General features: G+C 37.2%; 1 protein-coding gene across 7 annotated transcripts in view; it reads right to left on the reverse strand.

Annotated features, from left to right (window-relative positions):
* Positions 1-1,626: 1,626 nt before the first annotated feature.
* The window catches only part of LOC106868412 (uncharacterized), a 148,342-nt gene continuing 129,306 nt past the window's right edge, over positions 1,627-20,662 (reverse strand). For all 7 annotated transcript variants that reach the window (XM_089347085.1, XM_089347083.1, XM_014913650.3 and 4 more), the window contains 10 exons: positions 17,879-17,969; positions 16,664-16,772; positions 15,106-15,189; positions 13,447-13,511; positions 11,371-11,472; positions 9,802-9,977; positions 8,652-8,826; positions 6,204-6,346; positions 2,880-3,039; positions 1,627-2,259 (listed from right to left, as the gene is read on the reverse strand). In XM_089347085.1, coding sequence (XP_089203211.1) covers positions 2,173-2,259; positions 2,880-3,039; positions 6,204-6,346; positions 8,652-8,826; positions 9,802-9,977; positions 11,371-11,472; positions 13,447-13,511; positions 15,106-15,189; positions 16,664-16,772; positions 17,879-17,953 — 1,176 coding nt within the window. In that variant the 5' untranslated portion in view covers positions 17,954-17,969 and the 3' untranslated portion in view covers positions 1,627-2,172. The remainder of the gene's footprint in view (positions 2,260-2,879; positions 3,040-6,203; positions 6,347-8,651; positions 8,827-9,801; positions 9,978-11,370; positions 11,473-13,446; positions 13,512-15,105; positions 15,190-16,663; positions 16,773-17,878; positions 17,970-20,662) is intronic.

Genomic DNA, 20,662 nt, shown 5'->3' on the forward strand with positions numbered 1-20,662 from the left:
TTCCTTTCCATAGTGACTGAGAGAGTGGTGACTTTAGGTAAGATTCTGAGAAGTGAAAATATGACAGACGAACAGGTTTACTGTGAAGAGGAGAATAACAGAAACAGGGCCAGGAAAGGGAGTAATAGAAGAGAAATAGAGAGAGTAGCATTTGTGGGTTAGTGAGAGAGTGATAAGGAGTGCAGTGAAGTAGGAGATTCAGGGTTACCCCCTGTTGTATAGGGTGGGGCATCATCATTTAACATCTACTTTTCAGTGCTAGCATGAGTCAGACATAATTTTTTGAGGCAGATTTTCTGTTTGGATGTCCCTCCTACTCTAACCCTTGCCTCTTTCTAAACAAGGTAATATTTTCCATGGTAAGATGTGGAATGAAGTGATGAGAAAGGATCTACAGACATTGAGACACATAGCAGAGATGACAGGAGACTGAGACTCCTGGTGGTTTGTTATGCTTGAAAAGACGTCAAACTAAGTAAAAGCATGGTTGCCCTTGCATACAAGTTCGTCCCCTGCAACCCTCTTCAGCTGAGCATCCCTAATCTTGCGGACTCGTAGGTGCTAGTGCCACATAAAATGCTCCCATGCTGATGCTGCATAAAAGTACCCAGTACACTCTGTAAAGTGGTTGGCATTAGGAAAGGCAGCCAGCTATATAAACCATGCCAAAACAGACAGAGCCTGAACAGCCCTTCAGCTGGTCAACTCCTGTCAAACCGTCCAACTCATACCAGCATAGAAAACGGATGTTAAATGATGATGATGAGGCATGGTTTCCACAGATGACAGGAAATGAACATCATTTGTATGACAGTGATGCTTCATTTATAACTATCAGATGATGCCAAGACATGGGAACACCCACATTATACACCCCTACACACTGAGCTTCTTTCAGTTTCTGCCAACCAAATCCACTCAAAAGGCATTGAATGACCTGGGATTATTGTAGAAGACACTTACCTGAGATGCTACACAGTAGGACTGAACCTGAGACCATATGATCGGAAACCAAGCTCCTCAACCACACATTTTAAAATCAATCACCAAGATTAATTACAAGTCAAACAATTATTGACCAACAAATTCCTAATGATAGTAAAGCAGTCATCATCATTTTAACACCTACTTTTCTATGTTTGCATGGGTCAGATGGAATTCACTAAACAGTGTTGGTCACTAATAGAAACTAAATAAAGACTATACTTAGACTTTTTATTTATTTTATCATCATTTTTATTGCCATATCTCTAGTGTTGAAGTCATAATAAAATACATCCAGTGAATTCTGTCAAGTGTGAGATCAAGAGGACCCTATAAATCAGTCGACAACAATCCCTACAGCAATGGTACCATGATAAAAAGCACTCAGTACATCCTGTAAAGTGGTTGGCATTAGGAAGAGCAGTCTGTCATAGAAACCAGATCAAAAATTTAACATTAGCGAGATGAGGTCGTCCAACCTAGGGGGCAGTAACTCTGAATAGGAACCAATACAGATTACAATGACTCAACTAACCCATGCCTGCATAAAAGGGTAACATAAATAAAATGATAGTGATGACACCATTAGAAAAGGATTGACTTGTAAGCTGGAACCAAATAAATCAACAAACAAGATATAAATAACATTTTAAATAGTTTTATTTTATTGCCACTTGGTTTCTTCTTGTATTTGTTATGATAAGGGATGATATATGTTTACATGTAATATATAAGTAACAGAATGAAGCAGTTTCTGTGGGGTAATACAGTTTTTATCTGTTGTGGAAATATGAATGAGAAGTAGAATAAGGAAAGGAGAGATTGGTATAAAAGAAAGAAGAATGAAGATAAAAAGGAGATAAGTATAAACAAATGATAGGTAAGTAGGTAGGTAGATAGATAGATGGATGGGTAGATAGATAGATAAATAGATAGAGAGAGAGGAGGGAGAGAGAGGATGAAAGAGAAACTGAAAAAGAGAGAGGCAGACAGACAGGAAGTGCTCACATTACCAACACTGTTTACTCTCTTGCAAATGTAGTGCAATGACAACAGCCAGAAAAAAAACAAATAACAGGAATGGAAATTTCATTGAAGAATTTGGTAAATTCATTTGAAATTAAAGCAGGCAACAATTCTATTCCTTGGAAGAATATACCCAAAACTGTTTTCTTTATGGATAGTGCTCTAGAACACTCCAACAGGACGGTTCTGACCAAAATATTCCTCAAGGTATGCAACCCACTCTTTGACAGAAGCATCCGTTTTGGTAGGCTGCAATGGAAAGGAGACTGTGGTTATACAGAGATGTGTTGTTATAGTAGTAGTAGTAGTAGTGGTAGTGGTAGTTGTGGTGGTGGTAGGAGGAGGAGGAGGAGCAGCAGCCCAACACTTTCACTTTAAAACTAACTGAATTGATTGGAAGTCAGTTGGATTGACTTACCTACAAACTGAAGCTGGGTTCTTGCTTAGAGAATGAAGTTAGGTCTCTTATGTACAGATTGAAGTAATCAGGGCATCTTACCTACAGACCTAAGTTGGGTGATTTGCCTACAGATCAAAGTAAGTTGGGTATCTTGCCTACAGACTGAGGTAAATTGGGTCTCTTACCTGTAAACTGAATTAAGTTGGGCAGCTTACTTATAGAATGAAATATGTTGGGTCTCTGACCTATAGACTGAAGTTGAGTACCTTATCTATAGACTGAAGTAAGTTAGGTGTCTTGTCAATGGAACCAACAAGAGTGAGTTACACATACCAACTACTCAAATTAGTTACAAATGTGCAGTTCGACCTGGTCACTTTGTGATACACAAACATTCATAGCAACCCCATACTCTGAAATGAGGTAAAATCTATAACAAATAATATTTAAAAAAACAACAAAAACTCACCGCAATATTGCCCTTCATTTTCACGTCTCCACTTCTCACAGAAAGAAGTGCAATATTTGGATGGTCAGCAGATGACAGCTGCAATGTGCATATAATGTTAGCATTCTTGCCAACAATAACACGCAGTCTGTTTAAGTGCTGTATCCAATCAGCTGGAAGTCTAAATAAAATAGAAGCCTCAACACATTACAACAATAAACAAGGCATGAGATTAATGTGATTGATCAATCATCATCTGTTTAACACCCACTTTCCCAAGCTTGCATGTATCAGATAAGGTTTACTGAGAGATTTTCTACAACTGGATGTCCTTCCTGTCAACAACCCTCACCAACCTTTCCAAGTAAAGTAATGTTGGCCAGGCAGGTTTTTCAAAGAGTGGAAATGAAAGACATCACTTGTTTAATGCTGACAAATCAAATCACGAATCTCACACAATATCAAGACAAGCATACACAAACATTCATACATGCTGTATATATATATATTTACACTATGATATAAATATATATTTAAATTTTACCACAGCTGTTGTCTTTGTGTTTCAGAGCAAAAGTAGATAACTCTGCTCATTCCACTTTGCCTGGTTGACTCAAAAGTAGATCACTCTTATTTGAGTGGTTAAGAAGGACATCCAGAGCAATGATGGAAATGGTGGGTATGCAGGGAATGAGGGGTGGCAGTGGTGATATTTCCCTACTTTTCAGGTTATGGAGGTTGGGAGCTTATAGCATTTAGCCTCCCCTCTTGTCCAATATCAGCATCATGGGTCTTGCTGTGCCCCTTGTTCCCTGAAACCAAATCCCATCACTGATCCAGGTATGAAAACAAGTTCACCAATCCAATAAAATCATCCACTTCACTCATCCAAGCATGGAAAATGGATGTAAAAAGAAAATGGAACAAAAGCAAAAAAAAAAAAAAGAAAAACAGTAGACATCAGAATAACAGGGAAAGTACAGAGTTAGTTTAAATAATAACACAAGAGTACATAGGTTGTTTAACCTTCTAGAAATAACAGCCAAATTTCCTTCAAATCACATTATGTTACATAGGTCTGCTTAACCAGAGTTTAAACATCATCATCATCATGTTTATCATCATCCAATAAAACAAGAACCATACCTTCCAATATATCTATTCTTTAACCCTTTAGCATTTAATCCAACCATATCTGGCCTAAATATTCAACTTGCTTTATGTTCAAACTGGCCAGATCTGGCCTCTCACACCTTTCCTAAAATGTCATTCTAAAAACAAAAAATTACATCAAGCATTACATGTTGTTGTTGGCACTCCGTCGCTTACGACGTCGAGGGTTCCAGTCAATCCGATCAATGGAACAGCCTGCTCATGAAATTAACGTGCAAGTGGCTGAGCACTCCACAGACACGTGTACCCTTAATGTAGTTCTCGGGGATATTCAGCGTGACAAGGCTGACACTTTGAAATACAGGTACAACAGAAAAAGGAAGAAAGAGTGAGAGAAAGTTGAGGTGAAAAAGTACAGCAGGGTTCGCCACCATCCACTGCCGAAGCCTCGTGGAACTTTAGGTGTTTTTGCTCAATAAACACTCACAACGCCAGGTCTGGGAATCGAAACCGCGATTCTACGACTGTGAGTCCGCTGCCCTAACCACTGGGCCATTGCGCCTCCACAAGCATTACATACGACAGAGTAATCTGAATACTAAAGGGTTCAAGTTGTAGACTGTGTGATTTGAGATCACTTGGCTATTATTTCTAATATGAAAATAAGTTTACAAAGCCTGAATTGAAGGTAAATGATAAGAGATGGGGAAAGGGAAAAATAACGAAGAAATGAGTCAGAGATTTAAAAGGAGTTTATGATAAGAGAGAGGCAGAAGGAGGAAGAGAAGAACTAAAGAGAGAGGGAATGTCTTCTTTTAGTCTTTATTCTTTTGTCTTTTGTCATCAGACTGCAACCATGCTGGAAAAATCACTCTCATGAAGGATTTAATTAGCCAGATTCATGAGGGATTTAATTAGTCAGATTCATGTCCTCTTTTCTATGTTTGCATGGATTGGACAGAGTTTATTGATGCTGACTGTCTATGGCTGGATGCCTTTGCTATCACCAACCCTCACCTGTTTCCAAGAAAGGTAATATTTCCTCATGGCTAGACATGTTTCCAGAGAATATTGAGAATGAATGACAGTGGTGCTCATTTATGACTATAATGCAAAGAGAAGACAAAGAGACATAAACACACACCTTCACACACACACACACACACACAACAGGCTTCTCTCACTTTCCATCTACCAAATTCACTCACAAGGCTCCAGTTGTCTCAGAGCTGTGGTAAAAGACAGTGCCACACAATGACACTGAACACAAGACCATGTAGTTGGGAGAAAAACGTCTTAGCTACACAGCCACACCTGCATCAAGTAAAAAAGAAATAGAATATCTGACATCTGATGGCTAAACACACAGTAAACTATTTAAAATGTGAAAGTGAACAGACAGTAAATTGCTTATAAAGTGTTTCATATATGTATACACACAGACACACACACAAATAAGCACATAAATACAAAACAAGGTGAAAAAATATATTACTGAAATACCAAAGGTAGAGTAATATACATTTTATTAAAGCCAAAAAAAATCTTCATAAACTGTTACTTAGTTTCATGTTACCGTTCATCAGACAATTGTGATCATACCAAAATAAAAAATGATATATGATATGATCACATATTACATTATAAATACCATCACAATTTTCATTTTAGTATGATCACAACTATCCAACGAATGGTAACGTGAAATCTTGAGTAACAGTTTGTAAAGATTTTTTTCAGCTTTAATATATATATTTTCTTTCATTCTTTTACTTGTTTCAGTCATTTGACTGCAGCCATGCTGGAGCACCACCTTAAAGAAATCGACCTCAGGACTTATTCTTTGTAAGCCTAATACTTATTCTATTGGTTTCTTTTACCAAACTGCTAAGTTACAGAGATGTAAACACACCATCAATTGTCAAGCAATGGTGGGGGGACAAACACAGACACACACATACACATATATATGTGATGGGCTTCTTTCAGTTTCCCTTTACCAAATCCATTCACAAGGCTTTGGTTAACCTGATGCTATAGTAGAAGACACTTGCCCAAGGTACCATACAGTGGGACTGAACCCAGAACCATGTGGTTGGAGAAGCTTAGAAAGCAGCCAATGAAATTACAAAAATGAGGTGCAGGAGAGTGTCTACACAATGTAGAAGAAATGGGAATAAAGATGAGTTTTTAGGGCAATGAAGGGAAATCATGGTTAATAAGCAGTTTTACCTGTTCTGAATATCATTGATCTGTTCCTTCAAACTGGAATAATAGTGCCATCGATCTATGATGTTCTTTACACAAGAGGGTAAATTCTGGATTTTCTGAACATGTTCAATGCAATCAGTTATATAAACATCAGAATTGTTCACCTGTTGTGGCAAGAAGAAATAAAATTAGACATTTAAAACAAAAATAACTAAATGAATTCATTGAACAGGTTATAATTTTCCAGTTTGTTAATCTTTAACTTCATCTTTAGCATTGCTAAGGTGGAGCGCGAGGGCATGGGAGTTAGTTCACCCTGGGTAACACTTTTATGGTAGGGCAGCAATTTTGGGTCTGCTGTATAAATTTGTATAAGGGTGGGTTAGTAGGAGACTTAAGAGCTTCCCCAGGTGCCATATCAATTATGTCATTGTTAACTTCATTATTAGATTATAGTTCATATTTACATATATTTAATCCATACTAGCATGGGTTAGATGAATGCATTCATAAAGCTTTGTTTTTCAGCCAGATGTTATTCCTGTCACTAAGCTTTACTTATTTTTTAAGTAAAGGATCACTCACTTTCCATGTCTTTGATAGTGCAAATCCAGCTGAAGAGTTGTTGACTGGAGAAATTATGGCAACATTACTGATTGTAGCTCAGTGATGTTCAGAGAAATAAATAAATAAGGTCATGCACTCAGACATCATCATCATCATCATCCTTTAATGTTTGTTTTCCATGCTGGCATGGGTTGGACAGTTTGACCAGAACTGGCAAGCCAGAGAGCTGCACCAGGTTCTAGTCTGATTTGGCTTGCTTTCTACAGCTGGACACCCTTCCTAATGCCAACCACTTTACAATGCGTGTCTAGGTGCTTTTAATGTGGCACCAGCATGAATGCTTTTACATGGCACTGACACAAGTGCTTTTTCTGTGACACTAGCAGACCAATCCTCTTCATCAGGAGATGTGGTCTTAACACTTCTGCTGTGGAGGAGTACAGTAAGACACCAGGTGTCTCGGTCCTTTGTCATCTCATCTGAAAGGTTCACATACATCGAATACATTATAAATTGTCCTATTGTAATATAGCTACCCAATATCTTATCTGAAACCTTTGGGATCAAGCATGTTTTGGAATCGAGAATTTTTCAGATTTTGGAAATGATAAATACACGATATTCATTCGGTATATTCTTGGTTATAAATCCTGACTCCAAAGAATACGCTTACATCCAGCCTACCACCAACTTTGAAAGTAAAATTCTGATTTGTATATTTCTTGACTGTAGTTTTGAGTCCATAGAAATACTATTACTGAATATTGATACACCTGGCCTAGTAGCAGGGCATGTGAATGCTTTTGCCAACTAACCACAATTTTGAGGAAAATAGCTTTCATTCCTGTCTTTCTTTACTTTACTTGTATCTTTTACTTGTTTCAGTCATTAGACTGCAGCCATGCTGGGGCACTGCCTTGAAGAATTTTTAGTTGAATGAATCAACCTCAATACTTATTTTTTTTTAAAGCTTGTCACTTATTCTATCGTCCCCTTTGCTGAAGCACTAAGTTACAGAGACATAAACACACCAACACCAGTTGTCAAGTAGTGGTGGGGAACAAGCACACATACACATAATATGACAGGCTCCTTTCAGTTTCTGACTACCAAGTCCACTCACAAAGCTTTGGTCAGCCGGAGGCTACAGTAGAAGACACTTAGCCAAGGTGCCACACAGTGGGACTGAACCCGGAACCATGTGGTTGAGAAGCAAGCTTCTTTATTTCATTAAATTGGTCATGGAGACCATGCACAGAGTAAGAAGCTTGTGGGCTGGACGTAGACAAAATGAGATGAAATGAAAACATAATGATAAAGATGAGAGGGATGTCAGCGCCCACCGACCAACAAGCCCTCGAATACAATTTTTCCTTTACAATCAAAAATATCAATACACAATTCAAAAATCAAGTTTCTTACCAGACAGACACACCTGCACCTATATGTCAAGCAACAACTTATAAGCCTCTCTTTTAACCTCTTCTGGTGAGTTGTAGTGCACCTGAGCACTATTATACAATAAGTTCATTATTATTACATCAGTGGCTAGCTAAGAATAATGTAAAAATACAGATTAAACAAGACACCTACATACCAAACACCTAGCAAAGTTCTGTAAACACACCCTAGTGAAAGTAATGCACCTTATTGTTCATTTGAGTTGTAAGTAAATACTTTAAATGATATTATAGTTTATTTGTATAATGATAAACTGGTAAATGAAGTGAGATAAAGATAGATTATAAAATTACTAGTGTAATGTCTAAGTTTGTTTGATGGCAAACATGATTTTTGGAGTGCAAATGACTTCCATTAGAATTGGAGTGCAGATGATTTCCATTTGGAATTTTGGATAAGAGATTGTGTACCTGCATTTTTTAACAACAACAAGAGATTTACCTGAACCTCTGACACCAGCATGGTACCATTCTGTGATTGTTTGAAGAAGAAAGTAACAAGGAGAGATGTACCACCATCTTGGGGTGCTTTCAGTTCAATTTGAACAGAATTCTTGTCATATTTTTGTAAACTGACACCTGTGAATGATTCATACATCTGATGCAGCTGTTGACTTCTGTGTAAAGATGGAGCAAGTGGAGAGTATTAAGTCAGAGACAGTAGGATGTAAGGTAAAAATGACAATGGAGACAGTGTGATGTATAAAGTAAACATGACAAAGGTGAGTGGAAAATATAACAAAAGAAGAAGGTTTTAGGACCAAAATTTTGTTTGCTTCAGAGATAAAATCTAATAGCATTAGCCTTGAAATATAACTGTTTTTAAATCAAGCACGCCAGAAATGTAGAGGAAAGAGCAAGGTGATTATATCAACCCCAATAGTTGACTGGTACTTTATCAACCTCAGAAGAGTGACAGGCAAACTAGACCTCAGCAGGATTTGAACTCAGTTCACTGATAACCAGAACTAATATGCAAGGTTGTCTATTTGACAGTCTGTGCCAATTTGCCAAAACACTTTTGTTAACATATTCCTGTTGAGGTACATTCTGTTTGTTTCAGTTATGTGAAAATAATGAAGACTTTATGCAAATAACTTTTGATGCCAATCTGCCTGAGACTGCCCAAATGTCTTGTTTTAAAGTGATCTAAAATAAAACCTTCCACAAAATTTCACATTAATTTATATCTTAAACCCCAGATTAATAATGAAATTGTTTTACTAAATTCTTCATTATTTTCAAAATTAATTGAAACAAAAATAGTTTATGTTAACAGAAATATGGTAACAAAAGGGTTAAGCTGGTGTTTGGCACATGAAATTTTGATAGAAGGTTTTAATTTAGATCACATTAAAAACAGGAACTTTGTAACAGAGAACCAGGGTTGGCCTTAGTCAGGTTTGTATCAAAAACAATAAAGTTACATCTAGACAAGGATACAATTCTGAAAAATCTTAAAAAGAAAAGGAAAAAAAAAGAAAAAAAATGATAAGTATAAGGCTCTGAATTAGTAAATTCTGAAAAATATTTTAAAATAAAATATATTTCTACGAAGAATTTTGAAAGATAAAGTTAAAATTTAAACCTACAAATTTAATTGCTTTTCCAATTTTTGATTCTGCGTTTGATATAGGTTTTCTTTCTGTGATAAAGTTTCTGTAAGTTGTTCACAGGATCCCTTCATATCTTCCAGTTTTATCTGGAGTTTACTCAAATTTTCCTTGCCATTCTGGCACATCATTTTGGCCGTCTCAATTTTGGAGAGCTGCACAACAACAATAAACAAAAACAGAGATAACAACAAAAGCCAAACAATTCTTCATCATCATCATCGTCTTTTAACGTCCGCTTTCCATACTAGCATGGGTTGGACGGTTTGACTGAGGACTGGTGAAACCAGATGGCTACACCAGGCTCCAATCTGATTTGGCAGAGTTTCTACAGCTGGATGCCCTTCCTAACACCAACCACTCTGAGAGTGTAATGGGTGCTTTTACGTGCCACCAGCACGAAGGCCAGTCAGGTGGTACTGGCAACGGCCACGCTCAAAATGGTGTATTTTATGTGCCACCTGCACAGGAGTCAGTTCAGCAGCACTGGCAACGATCTCGCTCAAATGTCTTTACACATGCCATCCAGCACAAGTGCCAGGAAGGCGATGCTGGGCACAGGTATCATGACGATTTCGCTTTCCAGATGATACTAAATATTTGCTTTAATGAGAATGCCTTGGGAGACTAGGGGTGGCCCACAATAACTCTGCCAGTGCAAGACCCTAGAAAAAAAAAAAAACATGTACACACACACACACATACACATGGTTGTAAAACAAGGTGGAAGAAAATAACATTTGACTATCAAAGGGTGGATTAAATAATGTCTTACTGAAATTGAAAATCTTTACAAACTGTTACTCAGAGTCTCATACAACTGATCATCAGCCAACTTTAATAGTCACTTCCCTATGTTTGTAGCTGGATGCCAACTAATATTTGTTTCCACAAAATATAGGAAATAAACAACACTGCTTCTATAACAGTGACACTCATTTACAACTACCATGCAAAGCCAAGACATGAAGGCACAAACATATATACATATATATACATACACACATACATATATGACAAGATCTTTTCAGTTTCAATCAACCAAATCCACTCACAAGGCTTTGGTCAGCCTAGCGCTATAGTAGAATGCACTTGCCCAAGGTGCCTGAATACAAAACCATGTGGTTGGGAAGAAAACTTAATCTTCAGAGCCATGCCTATGCCTCACATCTCTTTCATTCATATTTTTTTTGTTTCAGTCATTTGACTGTGGCCTTGCTGGAGCACAACATCCATTTTCCATGCTGGCATAGGTTTAATGGTTTGACAGGAGCTGGCAAGTCAGAAGACTATGCCAAGTTCTACTGTCTGCTTTTGCATGGTTTTTACAGCTGGATGGCCTTCCTAATGCTAATCACTTTACAGAGTGTGTATTGGGTGCTTTTTACATGACACTAGCATCAGTGAGGTCACCAAATGATTTACAAGACAAGACCCCTCAATTGAGGGAGTAGCATTGAGAAAAGTGGCTTTGTGCCAGAGGAGGGTAATACGAGTAGAGGGCTAGATATATAACTAATTTTACAAATTTTCCAAATGTATACATACCAAATCTTCATGGAGATAGAAATCACTGGCAGGAAGATGTTGTTCAAAGATTTCTTGAATTTTGTCAACTTTTTCTCGTTTCAACTTGCTGTATTGCTGAGACTAGGAGAGAAGAAAATATGAAACAACATTATAACTTTGCGGTAAATATGGTTTCAAATTTTGGCACAAGGCCAGTGATTTCGGGGGGAGGAAGTAAGTTGATTACATCCACCTCAATGTTCAACTGGTACTTTATTGACCCTGAAAGGATGAAATGCAAAATCGACCTTGGTGGAATTTGAATGACAGATAGCATACAATAAAAGTAACAGTAACAACAATAATCTTTTCTACAATAGGCGTAAGGCCTGAAATTCTGGGTGGAGGGAGGCTAGGCAATTGCATTGACCTCAGTGTTCAGCTGGTACATATTTCAGCAATCCCCGAATGGATGAAAAGCAAAGTCGATCTCAAATAGTAACAACAACAAGAATGGTTTTCCAACATACAGATGAGGGCAGAAACGTGGGGTAGATGGGAGGGAGAACAATGAATTAAATTAACCTGAGTACTTAGTGCTTATTGTATTGACTTTTCAACGGTGAAAAGATATGTAGACATTTAAGTTCAGAACGTAAAGAGGCATCTAAATAACACGAAGAATTTTGTGGTTGTTTCTCATTGCCTATGTCACACGTAGCAATAAAAGTAGTTAAAGCAAAAGAAAAAGCTTGAAAGAATTAAGAAAAATAACTCTGTAAAGATTTATTCTGAATTACCTCCCCTGAATTCTTCTTTTTAACTTTCGTTCCTAAAGACGCACACACACGCACACACACACACACACACACACACACACTGATGAGTTTTTTGTTTATCAAAAATATTTTACTTTAACATTAAGAAATAATTTCATTTCAAAAAAGAGAGTACAGTCCTTTGGAAGTTTCTCTCGAGAAAAGCAGGGAAGAGATATTAATCAAAATATCCAAATATTTGCAGCAAAACGAAGGAAACCTCCAGACACTGGCTGTGTGGTAAGAAGCTTGCTTCTCAACCACATGGTTCTGGGTTCAGTCACACTGCATGAGACCTTGGGCAAGTGTCTTCTATTATAGCCTCGGGCTGACCAAAACCTTGTGAGTGGATTTGGTAGACAGAAACTGAAAGAAGCCTGTCGTATATATGTGTGTGTGTGTGTTTGTCCCCCCCCCCACCATCGCTTGACAACCGATGTTGGTGTGTTTACATCCCCGTAACTTAGTGGTTTGGCAAAAGACACCGATACAATAAGTACTAAGCTTACAAAGAATAAGTCCTTGGATCGATTTGCTCGATTAAAGCCAGTGCCCTAGCATGGCCACAGTCAAATTACTGAAACAAGTAATAGAGTAAAATCTCAAACGTACATTTACAAAAGGATGTGCTAAGTATTTGGATTGATGAACGATGAGAATTTCATTACTTACAATGGATGGATAAGTGTCCTCACTTTGTTGTTACCACAGACAAGGTGAGGACACCTATCTGTTTATTTTAAATAATGTACATAATTCCTCATCTCAAAAATGTAGAATAGTAATGCGAGTTTAATTTTTACAATAAGGAAAGCTCTGGTTTTGTTTCATAGCTGGCAGAATCACTAGTGCATTGGACAAAATGCTAGACAACATTTCACCAGCTCTTTATGTTCTGAGTTCAAATCTTACCAAGGTCAACTGTGCCTTTCATTCTTTCAGGGTCAATAAAATAAAGTACCAGTCAAGTACTAGGGTTGATGCAGTTGACTAGACTCCACCCCTAAAATTGCTGGCCTCATGCCAAAATTTGAAGCAATTCTTCTTCTTATTGTTGTTGTTATTAGTGAACAAGTTAGTCAATTAAACAATCATCAGCAAAATGCCCTCCACCAACAATACATCTCTTTCAATATGATGTGCTTTATAAGAATCTTGAAAAAACAACTGAAAAAAAACAACAACTCACTCTCCATATCCAGTAGATTGAATTTGTAGGTCAACAAAGTTCTAGGAAAAAAATCACTGTTACCCACCAGGGAAAAAACTGAAATATATTTATAAGAGGACATCTTACCTTAGCTTTCACTGCAGTCACTTTGTCTGCAAGAATTATCATTTTTTCATGAAGGTTGATAAATCCTGAGAGAAAAAAAATGTATATGTGTGTAAGTGTGTGTGTGTTACTGTTATCATCATTATCATTTTAAGGATCCACTTTTCCATGCTTCTATAGGTTATACAGAATTTAGTGAGGCAGATTTTCTATGGGCAGATGCCCTTCCTATTGCCAGCCTCCACCTACTTCCAAGCAATGTAATATTTCCCCATGGCCAGACATGCTTACACAGAAGATTAGAAATGAATGACACCACTCATATGATAGTGACACCCATTTACAACTGTCATGCAAATGTGAAGGTAAAGAAACACATACACACACACACACACACACAGAGGCTTCTTGGTTAGTCCAAGGCTTTAGTAGAAGAAATTTGCCCAAGGTGTCAAGTAGAAGGACTGAACCAGAAACAATGTGGTTGGGAAGCAAACAGCTCAAACATGCAATCATTCTTGTGCCTATATATATCATCATCATCATTTAATGTCTATTTTCCATTTTTCTATATAGGCTCAGGCGTGGTCAGCCTTGAACAGAAGCCATTATCTGCTGCACAGTGGGACTGAACCTGAGACCACATAATTAAGAAAAGAAGTTTTTTAACCACAAAGATGCTTTTATATTTTAGAATTCTTGGTTGGTTCATGGTGGAAAGTAGTCCTGACCTTTTCAGAAACCCTCCCTGTCCCACCTTCTGCAAAGTAAGATAGCAACAACATTAATTAGAGTGTTAGATGAAAGGTTTGGCAGTATTTGTTTTAGATCTCTGTAGTCTGAATTCAAATCCTACCATGGGCAACTTTACCTTTTATCATTTCAGGGACCAATAAATAAAATAAAATAAAGCACTGGTCCAGGCCATAAATTAGCAGACCCAAAGTGTCAAACAAAAAAGCTTTCTTGTGTATGTTCAAGGATTAGATGATTAAATTGACCCCAGTATAAAACTAGTACTGTATTTTATCAACTCTGAAACAACGAAAGGCAAAACTGATCTTGGGAGGATTTCAACTCAAAACATAATGACCAAGAAGAAATACCACAAGGCATTTTTTATTTCCTATATTGTAAAGATTCTTAGAAATAAAAAAAAAAGTTCAATATTGTAATGATTCTTAAAGTGGTGAGCTGGTAGAATCATTAGCATGCCAGGCAAAATGCTCAGCGGCATTTCATCCATCTTAACATTCTGAGTTCAAACTCTACTGAGGTTGATTTTACCATTCATCCTTTCAGGGTTGATAAACTAAGTATCAGTTGAGCACTGGGGTTGTTGTAATCGACTTACCCCCTGCCCCGAAAATACTGGCCTTGTGCCAAAATTTGAAACCTATGTTGTAACGATTCTCCCAGCCCACCGCCCTAGTAGTAGTAGCAGTAGCAGTAGTGATAGTAGCAGTAGTAGATGAAGAGAGCGACTGAGAAAGTGAAAGATGAGAAAGAGAGAGAGAGAGAGTAAAAGAGAGAGAAAGTAAGATGAAAAAGAATGAAGAAATGGTTGGCCAACAAACATTAAAGGACATTAATTAAAGGTGTGAAGTGAAAGAGTTGCCAATCAGGTAAAAATGTATGATCAATGAATAAATACAAAAATGAATTGGTAATAATATTTACTTTGGCTTAGTTCAGGAATAAGGTTATTGATTTTCTCTGCCAAATTTTCGCTCAATTCTTTCAGCTCTTTGAGTTTGGTTCCATCTGAAATTGAATAGAAAAAGAGGGAAAATCCTTGTGAATTAAGGATTTCTTCTTGAGTAAGTATAAGAGAATTTCTGAGCACATAGAGAAGTAGTTTTGAGCCAGTACAAGAGTATTTTTCTACATACTTAAAAATACAGATGCAAGGCATCTGGTCCAACATTCTTACAAACCACTGTCCTGGACTGGTGCTTATCTATTGACCTTAAAAGGAATAAAAGAAGTTGACTTTGGAAGAATTTGAATTCAGAACAGCAAATGTCAGTACAAACACTAACAAATATTTTAACTGAATCTACAAAGTTGCCATTAATGACAGTGGCAGCACTACTTAGAGAATCAGACAAAATGCTTCATGATCTTTGTCTTTCATCGCTTCAAGGTCAATAAAAAAGTAGTAAACTAATTCAGTGGTTTCTAAGAATGGTTACAAATGTTGGCACAGGGACAGCAGTTTTTGAAGGGAAGGGGAAGTCAATTACAACAACCCCAGTACTCAGCTGGTATTTATTTTATTGATTCCGTAAAAATGAAAGGCAAAATCAACCTGAGAGGAATTTGAACTCAGAACGTAAGGATGGATGAAATGCCATTAAACATTTTGTCCTGATGTGCTAATGATTCTGCCAGCTCACCACTTTAGTGACTTGTAAGAATGTCACACTAAATGCCTTGCAATATTTGTTCTAGAGCTTTGTGCTCTGAGTTCAAATACCACCATAACCCACTATATGAGACACCAAGTTTTTACTGCCACTGCCTAGCACCTTGGGTGTCTTTGGCGGACCTTACTCTGTCGCAAGCATTTTGGTCAGAGATCCAGTTTTTAAGATACTTTCTTCCCTCTCTCCCTAACTATCTCAAAGACCCTATAAAGGGTCATCGACACCAACTTCCCATCTGACTCATCATCATCATCATTACCATTTAGTGTAACATGTATTAAGCTGACATAAGTAGGTTAGTTTGACAGGGTCTGACAGGGTCAGAGCATTGCATCAAGCTCTAATGTCTGCTCCAATGACATGATTTCTGCAGCTGGAAGTTTTTCCTAACACCGACCACTTTACCAGAGTGAGATGAGAGCTTTTGTCATGGCACCAGCATAAGTGGGATCACTATGCAGCATACAAGATTAAGATCACCTTCAACTGAGTGGGTGGCTCTATGCAAGGCAATGAGAAGTTGAAGTTTGAAAGAAGGGGCTGAAAGGGGTTTCTTGCAGTAAAAGAGATGCATGGCTTCTTACATTATAGAAGAGTGAGGGGTAGTTAGAGATGGGGTAAGAGTGGGGGGAGCACTGTACTGAATGATAAACAAGTGTTGGATGAGGGAGAGAAGTGATGGTAAATATGAACTAGAGGGAAGGTAGGAAAGAGAGTAAAAGATTAAATAAAAAAAACTCCATCATTAACACTGAAAAACATCAATAAGGTTTGAATTTTTCTAAGTTACCAGCAATTTTCTATCTTACCATAGCAAATTGGATCCAGTAATTCTTTGTCTTTGGTAGCCAGGAACTTCAAAAGAAGTAGTCGTGCCTCGAGTTGAGAAGCAAGATTCTTTGAAGCACTCCTCTTGTCCTGAACAACAAAATAAATAGAAATATTATATCTGTTTCCATAGGTGCGGGGATGAAGAGGTGAGAAAGAGAGAGAGAGAGAAAAAAAAGATAATACTTAACCAATACTCTCACCATGTTATCTCCCCTCTTTTGTTCATACATTTTTCCATGTCAGCATGAGTTAGAGCAGTGGTTCTCAACGGGTCCATATAAGATTTTTGGGGGTCCACACAACAAAATAGTAAATTGGGGATCCACAAAAGGTATTTTAAGGACCTCTGAAAAATTTTGCTTTAGATTTATGTATTGGTATGTATTGCAAGAAACAGCTAGGTTTCTTTCTCTAGCATTTTACGCAGTTCAACCTACACAAGTTAATGAGTGGAAAACAAAATAGGAATTTTGAAAGAAGTTTCTATAAAACTAGTTTTTAAACATCAAATAGCTACGGAGGTCCACCAGAATAAAATAGTAATCAAAGGGGTTCAAAGATGAAAAACGGTTGAGAACCCCTGAGTTAGAGGAATACACATATTATTGAGGTATGATTATATATATATATATATATATATATATGGGAGAATATACAAATAATAACAACAGACGAGGACAGGTGGTGTAAATAACAAAAGTATATATTAGTATGACGCTCGGGAGTACGGAAAGTCTTTGACGTTTCGAGCTACGCTCTTCAACAGAAAGAATACGGAGACAAGGAGAAAAACACGGAGAAAAAAAATTGAATAGTGTTCAGTCATGGTAATATTCCCCTTAGTCCTTCAAACATGAACAGCACAGTTGCCAGACATGTTTTCATGGAACATTGCAAATGAATGATACTACTTGTATAACGGTGACATCTATTTACAAGTAGTGTGCAATGTCAAGACAATGAGACACGAATGCATTCTCACACAAGCACGTATGCGCATGCGTACACACACATGCACACACACACAAAAACACACAAGTAATATATACAGAGAGGTGGTTTTTTTTAAGATACTTTGAAAATTTTTGAGATTTTGTGAATTGTTCCAGAAACATTTTCTTTGAGGTTTTTTTTTTTGAAGTTTATTAAGCTTTTAAAAATCTTTTCTTCAAGCAATTTTAATATCTGCTTACCTTAATCTCCAAAACACTTGCATTAGATATTCCACAATCAGCATGGAGCTCATCAAATAGAAGCTCTTCTGACATCAACTGGTTGATTAGTCTGAAAGACAAAAATCAAAACAATGAGAGGGAGGGGGAATTAGGAAATGTGTCACATTATTATATTATCGTTTATCACAATTAATGGAAGACTAAGTGATTATAATGTAGATGATGATGATTATAGTGATGGTAAGGATAGCACTAACCAGAAAACTTATTACCATAAAATTGATGATGATAAGGAAAGTGATAGTGCTGAAAGGCAGGAGAACTATGATGGATGGAATTTGTTGAGGCAGATTTTCTACAGCTGGATGCCATTCCCATTGCCAACCTGCAATTGTTTCCAAACAAGGTAACATTTTGCCAATTTGTAGCCAAAGTAATTTGCATAATTTAAACAAAAATGAGCTAAGAGAAAGACTCAGAGTGGCTAGTGGCATGTATTTGAACAACATAGACAAATACAGGTACATCAAACACCATACAACATAAAATTTTGATTTATTAAAATTATCTCTGCCTCCAAAGGACACGTCATAATTACTAAAAGGTAATTAAGATCAGCTTCACTTGAAAAGGGGAGATAATCTTAAGAATCAAGAATTCTTAATAGCATGCTATTTAAGGAAAAGGACAGGTTTAGACCATAAATGTTTTCTACTCTTTTTTGTATAAGTCTAGGTCCCTTGGGTACTGCAGATAAGGCCAAGCAATTGTCATGGTGATGATGGCTATCGAGCCAGAAACGAGTGGTTACTAACTGTCCTCTTATCTGCAGACAGTAAGCTTGTCCTTTTCTTCAATGACATATCAACTTTGGAGAATTCTTGACTCTTGAGGTTATCTCTTCTGTGGAGGTGGTCATAATTGCTATTTGGTAATTATGATACATCCTCTAGAGTTGGAGATAATTATTTAACAAAGCAAAAATTAATGCTGTATGGTATTTGATATATGTTTAGTTTTATATATACACACACACATGTATATATATTCTTTTATTCTTTTACTTGTTTCACTCATTTGACTGCAGCCCTACTGGAGCACCACCTTGAAATGTTTTAGTTGAGCAAATCGATTCCAGGGCTTTTTTGAGCCTAGCACTCATCCTATTGGTCTCTTTTGCTGAACCACTAAGTTACAGGGATGTAAATACACAAACACCAGTTGCCAAGTGGTGATGGGGGGGGGGGATAAACAGGAATACAAAGACTCACACAGATATGTAGTTCAAGTTTACAGAAAACAAAAGATGACAGGTGAAGGAACAACAAGCAGGTGTATTAGTTTAAAGCTCAGGAAAAATGGAAAAATGTTTGACGCTTTAAGCCTATGCTCTTTGACAAAAAGGATTAAGAGGAACAAAAAAAAAAAACAGATAAAATATGTGTAGGGATTAACGGCTCAACATGCTGAACACAGATGTATGTATGTATGTATGTATGACGGACTTCTTTCAGCTTCTGACTATCAAATCCACTCACAAGGCTTTGGTCAGCCCAAGGCTATAGTAGAAGACACTTCCCCAAGGTGCCAGAAACTAACATTACAACAGTTGAAGAAGTACAACAACCATTGTATTGTTGACATAGAAACTTGAAATTCTGTATGTGAGTCTCCATAACCGTATCAGTCCTCTATTTCCAATGATACTGAGGTCTATCTCTTGTTGTCACATACACATATATATATTAGGTTCAGGAAGAAGTTTGTGTGCCATGTTAAAACAATGCTTTTTTATATATTTTTGTGGTGTGTGTGTTCACTCAGTTCATGTCATGTTCAATGGTGACTCACGGCATACAAACTTTTTCCTCTCAACCTAGTATATATATATATATATATGATGGAGAGCACCAATTCCCAATGTAGTGTTAATTACATCAAAACTAGTACTTATATATATTGATATTTATTTCAGAAAGATGAAAGTTAAAACTCCAATGGCATAGGAAACAAGACTGTAGGAGGACATTATCAAATAGCACAAGGTATTTTTTCTTTTAGCAATAGTCTACAGGCCCTGACATCTGCCATTTTATGAGTAATTTTGTGTCTGTCTGTCTGTTTGTCCATCTGTCTACTGAATAACTTTCTGATTACTGTAGATATGGGTGTGCAGTCATTTTTATTACATGCTTTTGTGTGTGTGTGAGAGAGACAGAGAGAGAGAGAGAGAGAGAGAGAGAGAGAGAGAGAGAGAGAGAGAGAGAGAGAGAGAGAGAGAGAGAGAGAGAGAGAGAGAGAGAGAGAGAGAGAGAGAGAGAAGAGAGAGAGAGAGGAGAGAGAGAGAGAGAGAGAGAGAGAGAGAGAGAGAGAGAGAGAGAGAGAGAGAGAGAGAGAGAGAGAAAGTATATCTGTATATGTATGCTCTTGTTAAATAACTATGAGTGTTCCAAGTATGTATGTGTGTTCTTGTTAAATAACTATATGCTTGCTGTAGTTATTGTGTATATCTGCATGCGTATACATACACACACACACAATTTTTGTTAGAATGTTTGTGTGTGAGTGTGTGTTTATGTTTGTGTGTTAGCCCTTGTTAAATAACTATGATCGCAGCAGGTATGTATGTGTGAGCTTTCATTTTTGTTAGAAAACTTGTGTGTGTGTGTGTTCCAGTAATGTTTGTCCACTTGGTATGTGCTCTACTGTGGACATTGAAAACATCCCATTTACCCAAGTCAAGGTCAACTTGGAATCAATGATAATAACAGGAAGCATCATGATGGTGGGTAGTGGTAGGAG

The sequence above is a fragment of the Octopus bimaculoides genome, chromosome 2 (genome assembly GCF_046866305.1).
Source record: "Octopus bimaculoides isolate indiv1 chromosome 2, ASM4686630v1, whole genome shotgun sequence".
Classification (NCBI taxonomy): Eukaryota; Metazoa; Mollusca; class Cephalopoda; order Octopoda; family Octopodidae; genus Octopus; species Octopus bimaculoides.